Source organism: Oncorhynchus tshawytscha, linkage group LG06 (genome assembly GCF_018296145.1).
Source record: "Oncorhynchus tshawytscha isolate Ot180627B linkage group LG06, Otsh_v2.0, whole genome shotgun sequence".
NCBI classification, from domain to species: Eukaryota; Metazoa; Chordata; class Actinopteri; order Salmoniformes; family Salmonidae; genus Oncorhynchus; species Oncorhynchus tshawytscha.
The window spans coordinates 59971615-59990210 of NC_056434.1; the positions used below are offsets into that span (position 1 = coordinate 59971615).

The window sequence follows — 18596 nt, forward strand, 5'->3', positions numbered from 1 at the left end:
CATTTCATAATTTCAATAGGATTCATTTAAATGAATTTCACTCATTTAAACTTTGAGAGCCTATAGACTTGAGTTTTGATGACAAGCTATGTTGAATAGATTTCATTGGTCAAGACAACAAATCTATATAACTAAAGTGATTTGGTCAAATGTAACAGATAAAAAAATTAGTACTTTCAGACATTACTTGAGTACATGTACAGCCTGACTACAATATTTTATCTTGATACGTTAATAAATACATGCTGTGTTAATTTAGGCATGTTTACCTGCCTATGTACCATAGATCGCAAGCTCATAATAAGTCAATAGAGCTAACTGGCTAGCTATTACTGTTAGCTAACCATATACAGTTGAAGTCAGAAGTTTACATACACTTAGGTTGCAGTCATTAAAACTCGTTTTTCAACCACCCCACAAATTTAACAAACTATAGTTTTGGCAAGTCGGTTAGGACATCTACTTTGCATGACACAAGTCATTTTTCCAACAATTGTTTACAGACAGATTATTCACTGCATCACAATTCCAGGGGTCAGAAGTTTAGATACACTAAGTTGACTGTTCCTTTTAAACAGCTTGGAAAAATCCAGAAAATGATGTCATGGCTTTAGAAGCTTCTGATAAATTAATTGACATAATTTTAGTCGATTGGAGGTGTACCTGTGGATGTATTTCAAGGCCTACCTTCAAACTCAGTGCCTTTTTGCTTGACATCATGAGAAAATAAATCAGCCAAGACCTTAGGAAAAAGAAACTGTAGACCTCCACAAGTCTGTTTCATCCTTGGGAGCAATTTCCAAACACCTGAAGGTACCACATTCATCTATACAAACAATAGTACTCACGTATAAACACCATGGGACCACGCAACTGTCATACCGTGCAGGAAGTAGACACATTCTGTCTCCTGGAGATGAATGTACTTTGGTGCGAGAAGTGCAAATCAATCCCAGAACAACAGCAAAGGACCCTGTGAAGATGCTGGAGGAAACAGGTACAAAAGTATCTATATCCACAGTAAAACAAGTCCTATATCGACATAACCTGAAAGGCCGCTCAGCAAGGAAGAAGCCAGTGCTCCAAAACCGCCATAAAAAAGCCAAACTACGGTTTGCAACTGCACATGGAGACGAAGATCGTACTTTTTGGAGAAATGTCCTCTGGTCTGATGAAACAAAAATTGAACTGTTTGGTCATAATGACCATCGTTATGTTTGGAGGAAAAAGGGGGAGGCTTGCAAGCCGAAGGACACCATTCCAACCGTGAAGCATGAGGGTGGCAGCTTCATGTTGTGGGGGTGCTTTGCTGCAGGAGGGACTGGTGTACTTCACAAAATAGGTGGCATCATGAGGTAGGAAAATTATGTGGATATGTTGAAGCAACATCTGAAGACATCAGTTAAAGCTTGGTTGCAAATTGCTCTTCCAAATGGACAATGACCCCAAGCATACTTCCAAAGTTGTGGCAAAATGGCTTAAGGACAACAAAGTCAAGGTATTGGAGTGGCCATTACGAAGCCCTGACCTCAATCCTATAGGAGGAGGCCTACCAACCTGACTCAGTTACACCAGCTCTGTCAGGAGGAATGGGCCAAAATTCACCCAACTTATTGTGGGAGGCTACCTGAAATGTTTGACCCAAGTAAATTATTTAAAAGGCAATGCTACCAAATACTAATTGAGTGTTTTGTAAACTTCTGATGAAAGCTGAAATCAATCATTCTCCCTCTTATGACATTTCACATTCTTAATATAAAGTGGTGATCCCAACTGACCTACGACAGGACATTTTTACTAGGATTAAATGTCAGGAATTGTGAAAAACTGAGTAAATGTATTTGCCTAAGGTGTATGTAAACTTCCGACTTCAACTGTAGCTACAAAGAATCATTAGGTAGCTACCCGTGAAGAATTGAGATCTACCTTGCATAATGTTCGATTTAGGTCATTTTTAAATGATTATGATTCACATCAAGCTAGCTGATAGTTATGAAGTACAACTTTGCTTCGTGTATATCTTGGTTCGTCTCTATTTGCCATTGTTCTGGCTGGCAGAAAGTTCAGTGAATGGGTAAGTCCATAGTAAGTCAATAGGGATAACTGGCTAGCTAGCCACGAAGAATTGGTAGCTAGCTACCCATTAAAAATGCATATCTACCTTGCATACCATCTGCTCTTTCCATGAAATGGACTGACCATGTGAAAGATATGATCCCTTATTGGTGTCACTTGTTAAATCCACCTCAATCAGTGTAGATGAAGGGGAGGAGATTGGTAAAAGGAGTGTTAAGCCTTGAGACAATTGAGACATGGATTGTCAAATCAAATCAAATTTTATTTGTCACATACACATGGTTAGCAGATGTTAATGCGAGTGTAGCGAAATGCTTGTGCTTCTAGTTCCGACAATGCAGTAATAACCAACAAGTAATCTAACTAACAATTTCAAAACTACTGTCTTATACACAGTGTAAGGGGATAAAGAATATGTACATAAAGATATATGAATGAGTGATGGTACAGAGCAGCATAGGCAAGATACAGTAGATGGTATCGAGTACAGTATATACATATGAGATGAGTAAGTAAACAAAGTGGCATAGTTAAAGTGGCTAGTGATACATGTATTACATAAGGATGCAGTAGATGATATAGAGTACAGTATATACGTATGCATATGAGATGAATAATGTAGGGTATGTAACATTATATTAGGTAGCATTGTTTAAAGTGGCTAGTGATATATTTGACATCGTTTCCCATCAATTCCCATTATTAAAGTGGCTGGAGTTGAGTCAGTGTCAGTGTGTTGGCAGCAGCCACTCAATGTTAGTGGTGGCTGTTTAACAGTCTGATGGCCTTGAGATAGAAGCTGTTTTTCAGTCTCTCGGTCCCAGCTTTGATGCACCTGTACTGACCTCGACCTCACTACCCTCTGGAGGGCCTTACGGTTGTGGGCGGGCAGTTGCCGTACCAGGCGGTGACAGCCCGCCAGGATGCTCTTGATTGTGCATCTGTAGAAGTTTGTGAGTGCCTGTGAGTGGACCAATTCAGTTTTGTCTGTGATGGGCGAGGAACAGCTACTGTTCCATCGATCTGGATGATAGCGGGGTGAACAGGCAGTGGCTCTTCACGGGTGGTTGTTGTCCTTGATGATCTTTATGGCCTTCCTGTAACATCGTAACAGCAGACTGGTATAGGGAGGGTGTCAGGATTGAATATGTCCGTAAACACACCGGCCAGCTGGTCTGGGAACAGGAACATGCTCTAATGTGGGCGGCTGGGGATGCACCGGCCAGCTCTGGGCCTGCAGCCTCTGGGCCTGCAGGGTTAACACGTTTAAATGTCTTACTCACCTCGGCTGCAGTGAAGGAGAGTCCGCATGTTTTCGTTGCAGGCCGTGTCAGTGGCACTGTATTGTCCTCAAAGCGGGTAAAAAAGTTATTTAGTCTGCCTGGGAGCAAGACTTCCTGGTCCGTGACTGGGCTGGTTTTCTTCTTGTAGTCCGTGATTGACTGTAGACCCTGCCACATACCTCTTGTGTCTGAGCCGTTGAATTGAGATTCTACTTTGTCTCTGTACTGGCGCTTAGCTTGTTTGATAGCCTTGCGGAGGGAATAGCTGCACTGTTTGTATTCGGTCATGTTACCAGTCACCTTGCCCTGATTAAAAGCAGTGGTTCGCGCTTTCAGTTTCACGCGAATGCTGCCATCAATCCACGGTTTCTGGTTAGGGAATGTTTTAATTGTTGCTATGGGAACGACATCTTCAACGCACGTTCTAATGAACTCGCACACCGAATCAGCGTATTCGTCAATGTTGTTATTTGACGCAATACGAAACATCTCCCAGTCCACGTGATGGAAGCAGTCTTGGAGTGTGGAGTCAGCTTGGTCAGACCAGCGTTGAACAGATCTCAGCGTGGGAGCTTCTTTTTTTAGTTTCTGTCTGTAGGCAGGGATCAACAAAATGGAGTCGTGGTCAGCTTTTCCGAAAGGAGGGCGGGGCAGGGCCTTATATGCGTCGCGGAAGTTAGAGTAACAATGATCCAAGGTTTTTCCACCCCTGGTTGCGCAATCGATATGCTGATAAAATTTAGGGAGTCTTGTTTTCAGATTAGCCTTGTTAAAATCCCCAGCTACAATGAATGCAGCCTCCGGATAAATGGATTCCATTTTGCAAAGAGTCAAATAAAGTTCGTTCAGAGCCATAGATGTGTCTGCTTGGGGGGGATATATTCGGCCGTGATTATAATCGAAGAGAATTCTCTTGGTAGATAATGTGGTCGACATTTGATTGTGAGGAATTCTAAATCAGGTGAACAGAAGGATTTGAGTTCCTGTATGTTTCTTTCATCACACCATGTCTCGTTAGCCATAAGGCATACGCCCCCGCCCCTCTTCTTACCAGAAAGATGTTTGTTTCTGTCGGCGCGATGCGTGGAGAAAACCCGCTGGCTGCACCGCCTCCGATAGCGTCTCTCCAGTGAGCCATGTTTCCGTGAAGCAAAGAACGTTACGGTCTCTGATGTCCCTCTGGAATGCTACCCTTGCTCGGATTTCATCAACCTTGTTGTCAAGAGACTGGACATTGGCGAGAAGAATGCTAGGGAGTGGTGCACGATGTGCCCGTCTCCGGAGTCTGACCAGAAGACCGCCTCGTTTCCCTCTTTTACGGAGTCGTTTTTTTGGGTAGCCGCATAGGATCCATTCCGTTGTCCTGGTTGAAAGGCAGAACACAGGATCCGCTTCGTGAAAATCATATTCTTGGTCGTACTGATGGTGAGTTGACGCTGATTTTATATTCAGCAGTTCTTCTCGACTGTATGTAATGAAACCTAAGATGACCTGGGGTACTACTGTAAGAAATAAAACGTTAAAAAAACAAAAAACTGCATAGTTTCCTAGGAACGCGAAGCGAGGCGGCCATCTCTGTCGGCGCCGAAGTAACATTGTATGTGCCCCTCAGTGGATGAATGGGAAAAACTAAAGATTTGAGTGCCTTTGAACAGCGTATTAATAGTAGTGGCACCTGTTTGTCAAGAACTGCATCACTGCTGGGTTTTTCATGCTCCACAGTTTCCCATGTGCATCGAGACTGGTCCACCACCCAACGGACATCCAGCCAACTTGACACAATTGTGGGAAGCATTGGAGTCAGGGTTTCAGTTAGGGAAATGTGGCGCCTTACATTTTAATTTACCAGACATTTGAGAAATTTACTGGACCATATGTTTTGGGTGTGTAACCTGATTAGGTTGTCCTCCCACGGTGCTCAGAATTACAGAAGTCATACATAAAAAAAATAAGCTATTTTTAATCAATAAGTTGATCACACCAGATCGTAAGCTTAAAATGGTGATCAACTTTTTCATCACATAAGTGCAGAAATGCGTACAAGGCAGTAGGCTACGTGTGAATGTTTGTTCAGTAATGCAGTTAGCGGGAAAACACAGTTGCCAAAAGGGCAATGCACATGCAAGCAGTTTCATCTAATGGAAAATAGCCATTAAAAATTTAGAAGGAGAGGAGATCTAATAGGCTACTTTGAGGCAAGGTAAGACATGCCTCATATGTATTAAAATGTTCAAGTTTCAAATAATTATGTCTGTTTTCAAAATGCATACTGCCTCTAGCTCGGTGAAAAGTGTTATGTGACGCGCTGATGAAGCCTGCCTTCCGTTGTCATTTGACGCCGCATTCAAAACGACTCGGAAATCTTACTACTTAAGTGAGTTCAAGAAGACTGGGAAAAATAGTTTTTGAAAAGTCATCCACCTCGGAATTCCAACTCGGAAACTGTGGTCTTTAATAGAGCTCCGACTTTCCGTCCTGAATATCACCGACATCCTGATTTGACCTCACCATAAGATGCTGCTGCTGCTGCAGCAGAGGGTAGTGCGTACTACAGATGGTTGTGCAATTTCTGGCAAATTTTTCCAAAAAACCAGCCTGAAACGCTTTCTAAAGACTGTTGACGTCTAGTGGAAGCCCTAGGAACTGCAATTGGGCCCGATTTCGCCCTATTATAAAAGTGCCAGCCATTGAAATCAGTGTAAGGATGAACACATTTTTGGGGGGGGATGGTTTGTCCTCTGGGTTTTGCCTGCCATTTCAGTTCTGTTATACTCACAGAGATTATTTTAACAGTTTTAGAGAAACGTTAATGTTTTCTATCCAAATCTACCAATTATATGCATATCCTAGCTTCTGGGCCTGAGTAGCAGGCACTTTACTTTGGGCACGCTTTTCATCCGGATGTCAAAATTACCGCCCCCTATCACAAAGAAGTTAACAGCTTCTACCCCCAAGCCATAAGCCTGCTGATCAAATGGCCACCGGACTATTTACATTGCCCCCCCCACCCCCCATTTGTTTTGTGCACTGCTGCTACTCACTCTTTATTATCTATGCATAGTCACTTCACCCCTACCTACATGTACAAATTACCTTTAACCTGTACCCCCGCACACTGACTCGGTACCGGTACCCCCTGTATATAGCCTCATTATTGTTACTTTTTATAGTTTTTTACTTTAGTTTATTTGGTAAATATTTTCTTAACTCTTCTTGAACTGCACTGTTGGTTAAGGGCTTGTAAGTAAGCATTTCACAGTAAGGTCTACACTTGTATTCGGCGCATGTGACAAATAGTTTTATTTGAGTTTCTAGAATTGATTGTAGCTCAATAAGTCTACTTTAAGATGAATTGGACATGAAGTGTAAAAAATGCTAATATAAGGGATATTGACTTGCATTGGATTTGTGCCACAATTTCTAAAAAGTTAGCATCTGGAGATGGTGGCCAGGTAAACCAAAGCATGGATTGCTGTCTTGTCCATAAACTGCTTACAGAGTAAGAAAGGCAACCAATAGGCCATTTTGTAATTTGGGTGAACTATTCCTTTAAGCTTTTTCCTCCTAAACAGATATCCCAGTGTGTGGTGATTAGTGCATGTTCGCTGCATGTTCCTCGCCAAACCCACTGGCTCCAGGTCATCTATAAGTCTTTGCTAGATAAAGCTCTGCCTTATCTCAGCTCACTGGTCACCATAGCAACACCCACCCGTAGCACACGCTTCAGCAGGTATATTTCACTGGTCATCCCCAAAGTCAACACCTTTTTGGCTGTATACACTGTATACAGATTTTTTGATTGTTATTGACTGTACATTTGTTTGTTGCACTGCTTTGCTTTAGCTTGGCCAGGTCACAGTTGTAAATGAGAACTTGTTCACAACTGGCCTACCTGGTGAAATAAAATTGTCCCTTGGGGATATTTTTGTACCTCTCACACAATTGGGTGTTTCCCCAGAGTAAGGGCCCCTGCCAGGAGGTTGTCGGCGCTAATGACTAGGCAATAAACGATTTACTGATACGCATTGGTTCAAATAACACCATACTCAAACCGGACGTGCGTGTAAATTGATTTTGTTCCCCCACATCAAACGCGATCACGACACGCAGGTTGTAATATCAAAACACTCTGAACCAATTATATTAATTTCGGGACAGGTCAAAAAGCATGAAACATTTATGGCAATTTAGCTAGCTTGTTGTTGCTAGCTAATTTGTCCTGGGAAATAAACATTAAGTTGTTATTTTACTTGAAATGCACAAGGTCCTCTACTCAGACAATTAATCCACACATAAAACGGTCAACTGAGTCGTTTCTAGTCGTCTCTCCTCCTTCCAGGTTTTTTCTTCTTTGGACTTTATATGGCGATTGGTATCTTACTTTCATAGTATTACCACGACGACCGGCAGAACTCAGTTCATCTTTCAATCACCCACATGGGTATAACCAATGAGGAAATGGCACGTGGGTATTTGACTTGCACCGCTTTCAGCATCACAAATATAACCGACTTCTATTTGAGCACCTCGTTGGTGCGCATTTTGTGCGCGGGCGGTCTGGTCAGCATGTTAAGATGTGAGTGCATCGGTCCGCGGGACCCCAAACCGATCCAAGTGCATCGGTCAGAAAATATATAGCCTAGTGGTTAGAGCGTTGGACTAGTAACCGAAAGGTTACAAGATTGAAAGATTGAATCCCCGAGCTGACTAGGTAAAAATCTGTCGTTCTGCCCCTGAACAAGGCAGTTAACCCACTGTTCCTAGATCGTCATTGAAAATAAGAATTTGTTATTAACTGACTTGCCTAGTTAAATAAAGGTAAAATAAATTACAACTGCTGGTTCACAATTTTATTTTATTTTCTTCACAATTTTTTTTTTTGTTGCTCATATTACTTTCTACCTCCCGAAAATGCCTAATCTTAAGTATGTAACCATTTTGACAGTCATTGATCAATAAGTCATTTTGTATGCCAAACAACCCGGGGGGGTCTTGCATCATTCCTGTGGGGGCAACATGTTTACTGCTGCCTTGTTTCGATTGTTCAGGTTCACCATAAGTAACAGTTTTGGTAGTTTTGCTTTACAATCATTGTATATGCTCATTTTTAGAAATACAGGGTTAAGTTGATAATTCCATAACGAGGATAACAATCACTTTTTCTACCAAGCACTTCACGGGAGGAAAGTAGAAGTTCACTTCGTTAAAAACTTCCAAATAGTCTAAACCGTTTGATTTTTGAGATGGGGTGAAATCCAAAGTTGTGCTATATATTCATTGGCTATGTCATAGCAAAATGTAAAGATCAATATTGATACATTACTAGCTCAAACACTTTGAATCTGCAAAAATGACCAATTAATTAGTGGGTGATGGTGATTTCACATCAAAAGTAGGGGTACAAAAAGCTAACATGGGGCCCCCTTATCTGATAGTGGGGTGGTGGATGCGCAATTGCCCAATTTCTCAGCTCAAGTGCCTACATACACCATAGACAATTAGATGTACATAATTTGCACACACACCAACAAACAGAAGTCAGCTCAGACAGATCAGAGGCACACATCATGAGCTCCATCAGCAGCAGATTTGAACGTGTTTATGTAACATATATGTTAGTGTGATTCACCGAATCGCATTGATCGGTTCCTCTTATCAAACGGAATCGTTTCAAACTAAAACGTATTGTTGCTGTATCATATCAGAGCCCATATACATATCAAATCGTCTTTAAAGGGGAAGATGCACATCCCTACTAATTATTTTTTTCATGTTTTGTCCCACAGGCGGAGGCCAGGCTGGCTGCAAAGAGAGTGGCCAGGGCGGAGGCGAGGGACATCCGAATGAGAGAACTCGAACGGCAACAGAAAGAGGTATACACTCTGTCACACACACACACACACACACACTTAGTGATACAGGTACAGTCAATGATTCAACACTGATTAATTCAAGAAAGAGATCCTGCCATTTCTCTTGTTGAACCAGAAAATGTTGGGGTATACGAGTGCTGCATGTTCACAGATCAAATCCAGATATCTGTTATAAACCATCTTTCACATGTACTTTTCTCTTTCCCTTGTATGTAAGTGATGAACCTTGTGTGACTCAGTCTAAATCATATAATAAGGTAGTTGTGTGTTCAACTCCATGGCACTCCCTCCCTCCCCCTGTTCTGTCCAGCTCTCCTCTCGCCACTCCTCATCCAGCAGCAGGAAAAGCTGGGGCTCGATCCACCAATGGATGGTAATGTTAGGCCAGGGAGCATGGGACTCTCTCTGTACTAACACAGCCTGCTCTGTTGTGTATGGGAGCTGCCCTCTATCCCCCTAAACGGTGCCCTCTGATGACAGAACCTTGCATCACATTATAAATGTTGTTCTGCAATGTATTTGCGTAGAAGACACCTTTATCTGTGGCTGTGCATTGAGAGTTGGCTATGGCCTCATTTGGGTCTTTTATGCTATGTAATGAGGCAGTTTGGGGCTAATGTTGATATGCATTTTGAATTAGCTACTTTGGTCCTGTTTTCTATTCTCTAACCACTGTTGAGTGAGCGTTTCTGAAATAGGCGAGTTCCTAGGGCAGTTGTGGTGACCGTATTACCGCCACACCGGCAGTCACGAGTCATGAAGGCAGTCAAATTCCACGTGACAGTAATTAGGTTTCTCTAAGCTCTGATGCTGCTGATGGTCATTAGTAGCCTAACAAACTTGCTAACTGCCTGGTACTCAGCACTCTATTGTCCCGCTAATCACTCTGACATCAATGCAAATGTAATGGAAAATCTAATCAAACACTTCATGAGAGCTCATGTTGTGCAACATTTCTATAGGATATGCAGTTGTGTGAGAAAATAGAGTGATGGCCTCTAAGAGGATTCCATCAGCTTTCTATAGGCTAAGCCTACTATATTTATCAACTGTCCTAATATTAAGCACATTGCTTATCTTTACAACAGGCTGGCATTTACAACAGGCTACCCTGGTTGGCATTTAAATGATCCACGGGATAAGGGTCCTCCATTTGCTATTTAATAGCGTAAATGACATGTTTCGAGACAGGTGCATGATAATTGTCCATTCTAAATCAAAACAAATTTAAAACTTGTTTTTCAACCACTCCACAAATTTCTTGTTAATTAAACAAACTATAGTTAAGTCGGTTAGGACATCTATTTTGTGCACGGCACAAGTAATTTTCCCAATAATTGTTTACAGACAGATTATTTCACTTATAATTCGCTGTAACATAAATTTACATTTAATCCATGGGTCATAAATTTACATACACTAAATTGACTGTGCCTTTGAACAGCTTGGGAAATTTCAGAAAATTGTCATGGCTTTAGAAGCTTCTGATATGCTAATTGATATTTGAGTCAATTGGAGGTGTACCTATGGATGTATTTCAAGGCCTACCTTCAAACTCAGTGTCTCTTTGCTTGACATCATGGGAAAATCAAAAGAAATCAGCCAAGACCAAGTCTGGTTCATCCTTGGGAGCAATTTCCGAACGCCTGAAGGTACCACGTTCATCTGTACAAACAATAGTACGCAAGTATAAACATCATGGGACCATTCAGTCGTCATACCGCTCAGGAAGGAGACGCGTTCTGTCTCCTAAAGAGGAATGTACTTTGGTGTGAAAAGTGCAAATCAGTCCCAGAACAGCAAAAGGCCTTGTGAAGATGCTGTAGGAAACCGGTCCAAAAGTATCTATTACAATGACCCCAAGCATATTTCCAAATTTGTGGCAAAATGGCTTAAGGACAACAAAGTCCAGGTATTGGAGTGGCCATCACAAAGCCCTGACCTCTATCCTATAGAAAATGTGTGGGCAGAACTGAAAAAGCGTGTGCGAGCAAAGAGGCCTACAAACCTGACTCCGTTACATCAGCTCTGCCAGGAGAAATGGGCCAAAATTCACCCAACTTATTGTGGGAAGCTTGTGGAAGGCTACCCGAAACGTTTGACACAAGTTAAACAATTTAAAGGCAATGCTATCAAATACTAATTGAGTGTATGTAAACTTCTGACCCACTGGGAATGTGATGAAAGGAATAAAAGCTGAAATAAATAATTTTCTCTATTCTGACATTTCACATTCTGAAAATAAAGTGGTGATCCTAAAACAGGGCATTTTTACTAGGATTAAATGTCAGGAATTGTGAAAAACTGAGTTAAAATGTATTTGGCTAAGATGTATGTAAGCTTCCGGCTTCAACTGTATGTAAAGACAAGATTACATCAAGAATAGTCTGATGCGTGACAATATTAGACTGTAACTTGTGAATTATATATGATGCCCAGCTTAATTGTAGCACAACTAAAGTTGCCAAATTAACTTCTTAAAATTAAGCACATTAATTTGCTTTACAAGGTGTGTAGAGCCTAACTGGCATACATAAGCACCCCGGGAGACCCATGAGGCGGCACACAATTGGCCCAGCGTTGTCTGGGTTAGGGGAGGGTTTGGCCGGCCCGGAATGGCCTTGTCTCATCACGCTCTTGTGACTCCTGTGGCTAGCCGGGCGCATGCACACTGACACAGTCACAAGTTGTATTTTTAAAAATAAATAACAAACAATTCCAGAACAATCTGAGAATGTGGGTATCGAGATCCTTTTTCAGGTGAAACGACCCAGCGAAAAGATGTGTGCTTAGGACTGTGTATGCAATACTGTAGCTAGCTAGTAACTTTTCAATGGAATTACTGTGTGGAAACACAGGTTTCCTCCTTTATCTTTTCTGTGGTTGAACAGCTCTTGTTGCAGTGTTTCTGATGGATTAAAGGACATGCCCAGGTTGTTGGAGATGTTTGGACTAACATTAACATCAAGATGTGTTATGCGTGGTTACGTCATCGCATGTAGAGTATTAGCCTTCCTTTGCATCTCCCTCTCCTCTCTAAGTTCCAACGTTCTCCATCTCCAGGCCGACACAGAGAAGGCCCGGCACTCTGGAACTAGTACTAGATCCAGTAGCCATCATCGGCGGGTCTGTATACTTTCTCATCTCTTTCTCACCTTTATCTTATTTCCTGACTTGTCTTGACGTCCTATTTGTCTGTCCCCGTGTTTCTCTGCAACAGGATGATGATGTCATGTCGGTCCGTAGCACTGGAAGCTACAGGGTGTGTACATTTACGTATTCTCATTGACGGTGTCATGTCATTATTTTAGTCTGACTATTAATATGGAGGTAGATTTCTGTTGGAAAGTCCACACTGATGTGTGAGACCATTGACCTTGTCGAGACAGCATTGGCTTATGTGTTTCATTAATTGTTAGAATTAGTTAAAAATTGGAATACATCAATGTTCCTTGAGTAATTATGTTGTGGTGTGTGTGTTCTGGTTTTGAAGTCAACCTCTTCATTGCGAGACCTGGGCAGCTCATCTTATAAAAGCCTGGCCAGCACCTCTCATCGAAGAGACCTGGTGGTGCGTCTGTGTGTCGGGTGTGTGCATGTGTGTGTTTCCTGGTAAAGGTGGGATGGATGATGGCATGACTGATTGTGCAGAAGGGAAATGGGGATGGGTTTGCTGGCCCATAAAAGACCCGTGTTGAATTTACAGCTGGGAAGATAGCTGGGCTATATTAGGCAGGGCTATATTCTATGTTGTCATGGGCTAGGCTAACATCCTTGTGGCTTGTAATGACATTCAAACAGCTGAGATGGTTCATCTCTAAAGTCAAATTACCAGGCTACCGCAAATGACTCAGCGTGATAGTGTTCAATGAACAATTCGATGTCCATTACTAACCCATTTTCCTAATGAAAAAGACATTTAGCTTATCATTTAACCTCACAGTTTTGCAGTGTCATGCACCAACTGTCAAAATGTAGCTATGACTTGGTGTGCCGTTCGTTCTCACAACTTTTTAGTAATCTGCAGTGCGAACACACTCACAGCACGTCCGTCTGTCACTCCTAAGAGCAGGGGTCTCAAACTCGTTTATCCTACGGGACCACATTCGGTCTACCCGCGAGGGCTGTATTTACTAAGAGAACCGGCCACATTAAATCGGCTCATGGGCCGCATCTGGCCTGCGGGCCGCCAGTTTGAGATCTCTGCCAAGAGCCGCCTATTGGCTGTTTTTATCTTGTGGTGGTCATATTTCACATGAACCTTGTTCTCTCCCCAGTCTGACGGCCTGTCCAATAGCTCGGCCCTGAAGAGTAGCTCCTCTGTGAAGGGTAGCTCCTCTCTGAAGAGCTCCCGCTCCACTGTATGTACTTGTCTCTTGCTGAGCTTGTAGGGGATTGATTCACAGTAAAAGTGACTTTCATCTGTCTTTTGTTATACACTGAACAAAAATATAAATGCAACATGCAACAATTTCAAAGAGTTACAGTTCATATAAAGAAGTCAGTCAATGGAAATACATTTCATTATGTTCTAATCTATGGATTTCACATGACTGTGTATACAGATAGGCATCTGTTGATCGCAGATACTTTAAAGAAAATGACTGGCTGGCACGACAATGGGCCTCAGGATCCCGTCACAGTATCTCTGTGTATTTTAATTGCCATCGATAAAATGCAGTTGTGTTCGTTGTCTGTAGTTTATGCCTGCCCATACCATAACCCCACCTCCACCATGGTGAACTCTGTTCACAACGTTGGCATCAGCTAACCGCCCATATGACCCCATACACACTGTCTGATATCTGCCCGGTACAGTTGAAACCAGGTTTCATCGGGGAAGGGCACAGTTCTCCAGTGTGCCAGTGGCCATCGAAGGTGAGCTTTTTCCCACTGAAGTCGGTGACGACACCGAAATGCAGTCAGGTCAAGACCGTGGTGAGGACGATGAGCACGTAGCTGAGCTTCTCTGAGACAGTTTCCAACAACTTGTTCATAAATTCCTTGGTTGTGCAAGCCCACAGTTTTATCAGCAAATTCTCTAAAACAACGTTGGAGGTGGCTTATGGTAGAGAAATTAGCATTCAGTTCTCTGGCAACCGCTCTGGTGGATATTCTGCAGCCAGCATGCCAATTGCATGCTCCCTCCAAAACTTGAGACATCTGTCGCATTGTGTTGTGTGAGACAACTGTACATTTGTGGCCTTTTATTGTCCCCGGCACAAGGTGCACCTGTGTAATGATCATGCTGTTTAATCATCTTCTTGATATACCACACCTGTCAGGTGGATAGATAATCTTGTCAAAGGAGAAATGCTTACTAACAGGGACGTAAACTAATTTTAGCACCACATTTGAGAGAAATAAGCGTTTTGTGCATATGGAACATTTCTGAAATCTTTTATTTCAGCTCATGAAAAATGGAACCAACATGTGACGTTGCGTTTATATTTTTGTTCAGTATAGTTCAATTAGCCATGTGTTCATTTTAGTTTTCCTCTTTTGTAAACTTGAATGTCATTACACACTGATTTCAAATGTGATAGTGTGTGTGAGAGGTTTTGCGTAGTGAGTGGGATAAGAAGAGCTTGATTTAATCGCTTTAATTGCATGCTTTACCAGAAAAGGTGCTTTTTACATGCACATGTATTTGTACACTATACTGCCTGACTCCAGATTTTCACCATCATTAGCTAGTTTTCCATCCAATTGGCGGCACATTTAACTGTATAACTGATCAAATTATGCAAGCATTGTAATTTTGAATTCCGTAAAGTGTGTGGGAGAGGTGAAGATATTGTCTATCAACAATAACAAGCCACAGGGGTATGACAACTTGGATGGAAAATGACTGAGGATATTAGTGGATGATATTGCCACACCTGTTTGCCATATCGTCAATCTAAAGTGTGTGCTGGCCTAGAGGGAAGCAAAAGTAATTCCGCTACACAAGAATAGTAAAGCCCCCTTTTACTGGCTCCAATAGCCAACCAATAACCACTGTTACCAATCCTTAGTGAACTTTTGAAAAAAAAAAATTGACTAGAAATAATGCTATTTTACTGGAAACAAATTGACAGACTTTCAGCACGCTTATAGGGAAGGACATTCAACAAGCACGGCACTTACACAAATGACTGATTAGCTGAGAAAAATGTCTGATTAAAAGATTGTGGGAGCTGTTTTGTTAATTGCGAATTTTGACATTATCGACCATAGTCTGCTGCTGGAAAAACGTATGGCTTTTCTCCCCCTGCTATATAATGGATATACCTGTCTACCTTATATACCTGATATACCTGTTACCTGTCTAACAGAAGACAGATGGTGTAATTTAATTGAAGCCTCTCCCAACATAATCCAGGTAGAATCAGGAATTCCGCAGGGCAGCTGTCTAGGCCCCTTTTTTCAATTCTTTCTAATGACATGCTACTGGCCTTGATTAATGCTAGTGTGTCTATGTATGCAGATGACTCAACACTATACACGTCAGCTACTACAGCGAGTGAAATCACTGCTTCAGTTAGTTTCAGAATGGGTGGCAAGACATAAGTAGGTCCTAAATATTTCAAAAACTGAACGCATTGTATTTGGGACAAATCGTTCACTAAACCTCAACTAAATCTTGTAATGAATAATGTGGAAATTGAGCAAGTTAAGGTGACTAAACTGCTTTGAGTAACACTGGATTGTAAACTGTCATGGTCAACACATGTTGATACAACAGAAGCTAAGCTGGAGAGAAGTATGTCCATAATAAAACGCTCCTCTGCCTTTGTAACAACACTATCAACAAGGCTGGTCCTACAGGCTCTAGTTTTGTTGCACCTGGACTATGTTTTCAGTCATGTGTCACAGGGGGACCTTAGAAAATTACAATTGGCTCAGAACAGGGAAGCACAGCTGGCCCTTAAATGTACATGGAGAGCTAACATTAATAATATGCATGTAAATCTCTCATGGCTCAAAGTGGAGGAGAGATTGACTTCATCACTGCTTTTTTTGTAATAAGTGTTGACATGCTGAATGCACCTAGGTGTCTGTTTAAGCTACTAGCACACAGCTCGGACACCCCCATGCATATCCCACAAGACATGCTACCAAAGGTCTCTACACAATCCCCGAGTCTAGAACAGACAATGGGAGGCACACAGTACTACATAGAGCCATGGCTACATGGGACTCTATTCCACATCAGGTAACTGATGCAAGCAGTAGAATCAGATACAAATACACCTCATGGAACAGCGGGGACTGTTAAAAGACACACATAAGACACACACATGGATTTTATATTGTACAGTGCATTTGGAAAGTATTGTACCACTTGACTTTTCCCACATTTTATGTTACAGCCTTATTCTAAAATGTATTAATTATATTTTTCCTCAAATCTACATGCAATACCCCATAATGACAAAGTGAAAACCGTTTTTAGATTTAAAAAAAATAATAAAGCAGACACCTTATTTACATAAGTATTCAGACCATTTGCTATGAGACTTGAAATTGTTTCCATTGAACATCAAGATGTTTCTACAACTTGATTTGAGTTACCTGTGGTAAATTCAATTGATTGGACATGATTTGGAAAGGCACACGCATGTCTATAAGGTCTCACAGTTAACAGTGCATGCAGAGCAAAAAATCCAAGCCATGAGGTCAAAGGAATTGTCCGTAGAGCTCTGCTCCCTATCCTTTGAACTAGTCCACTGTGCCACCATGATGGAGGCAATGTGTTTTTTTTGTGTGTTTTTTTTGTCATACAAAGCTGTCCATTTTTGTCTATTCAAACAGCCCCATTTTCAAATGAAAACAAGCACTTATTAAAATAAGGTGTGGCCAATTAGTGGGCGCAGCCTACACACCTGAACACACTTAACAAGATGGAGGATAGAGAGTTTTGATGTTGCGAACAGAATGTATGATTTTAAATAACCTTCTCAGAACGTTGAATGTTACTGATGTTTTCTGGGTTTTTTTTTTATGGAAAGTTTTCTTAATGTTCTGAGAACTGGACTTGAAATTGAACCATGAAGCCTGCAGAAAACGCTATGCTAAAGTACTGAACTCCCATAGAAGACCTTTGTTTGTTAACGTTCTCTGAACAATTTGAGAGTATTACTTTAAATAAAACCATGAGGAAACCTTATGGGAAGGTTGTATGCAAAATAACGATAGGGCAAACACATTCACCAAGCTCTATGAAACATGGTTCTTAGAACGTTATGTGCTAGCTGGGTTCTATTGATTATATTTCTATAGCCTCAAAGCAACAAGCTGTTCAATATTTGGTGTGTGTGCTGCCCAAATTCAGTCAGTGTTCAGACAGGAGTAATTGTATAATTTTGGAAACATTATTGCAATTTATCAGGGGGTGCTGCAGGCTTTTCAGCACCACTACTTTCCATGGCTTTGGGTCTTGGGTCACTGTGACCCTCAGTAAGATTTGCTTTGGTAGCATGATTTAACTTCTGGTGTTCCCCCATTCATGTCCCCTCTTCCCTGCCAGAGCTCTGTGTACAACGACCTGCATAAGAAGGCTCCTGTGTCCAGCAGCTCCAGGAAGGGCCTGCTGGTCAGTGTGTGTGTGTGTGTGTGTGTGTGTGTGTGTGTGTGTGTGGTCTCTCCTAGTGTGAGCCTCTCTGGGCGCGTTGGTCCAACTAACTGGAAGCAGATAATTGGACCTATTACATTGGTGGCCAATGTAACTGAGAAAATCTATCGAGGAAGATGTTTTTTTCTCTCTCTTTGTGCATGCTTTATGTATTACATAATTGTTCCATAATAGACAAAATGGTGCCCTGTGATGCTTTCCATTTTTGATAGTGCAAAATATAGATGAAAAGGCACGTCACAGCTTTGGCATGTTGTTGTGCATTATTCATTTCCCCCTGTCTCTCTCTGTTTATGGTCATATCATACTATTCCTCTCCTCCTCCAGACTGGCTTGTACCATGATCAGAGGAACTACAGCAGCTTAAAGAACACCTCCAAACTTCCTCCTCCCACTACTTCCACCTATCAGCCTCGGGTTTGTCTTTCTCTTCAGTCCTGGCCTATTTCTAGCCCTTCCCTGTCTCGATTAAGTGGTGAAAGCTAGTTAGTTGAACTTAAACTACTTAAAGAAAAACTTGAGTAGATAAACTCTATTCATGGGACGTATAAATGGCAGTTGAGATGGCCCTTTGTGAATGGTTAACTACACACAGAGGGTTTTTATAGTATCAGTGTGTGTTTGCACTCGAAGGTTTACAGTAGTTAGTTATTCATTTTAATGAAATTGTTGTTAGATCTCAATGACGTACATGCAAAGTACATGCAACACCTCATCCATTTTCAGTTGACGGGGACAGTCACCTCA

The 18596-nt window shown here is 41.7% G+C and overlaps 1 protein-coding gene across 22 annotated transcripts in view; it reads left to right on the forward strand.

Annotated features, from left to right (window-relative positions):
- Nucleotides 1-18596, forward strand: part of lrrfip2 (leucine rich repeat (in FLII) interacting protein 2) — a 65490-nt gene that overhangs the window by 27709 nt on the left and 19185 nt on the right. For 10 of the 22 annotated variants that reach the window (XM_024424361.2, XM_024424360.1, XM_042323460.1 and 7 more), the window contains exons 3-10: nucleotides 9146-9232; nucleotides 9543-9605; nucleotides 12296-12358; nucleotides 12453-12494; nucleotides 12726-12803; nucleotides 13510-13593; nucleotides 17745-17810; nucleotides 18177-18266. In XM_024424361.2, coding sequence (XP_024280129.1) covers nucleotides 9146-9232; nucleotides 9543-9605; nucleotides 12296-12358; nucleotides 12453-12494; nucleotides 12726-12803; nucleotides 13510-13593; nucleotides 17745-17810; nucleotides 18177-18266 — 573 coding nt within the window. The remainder of the gene's footprint in view (nucleotides 1-9145; nucleotides 9233-9542; nucleotides 9606-12295; nucleotides 12359-12452; nucleotides 12495-12725; nucleotides 12804-13509; nucleotides 13594-17744; nucleotides 17811-18176; nucleotides 18267-18596) is intronic. The other 12 variants (XM_024424371.2, XM_024424370.1, XM_042323463.1 and 9 more) reach the window with 5 other exon arrangements.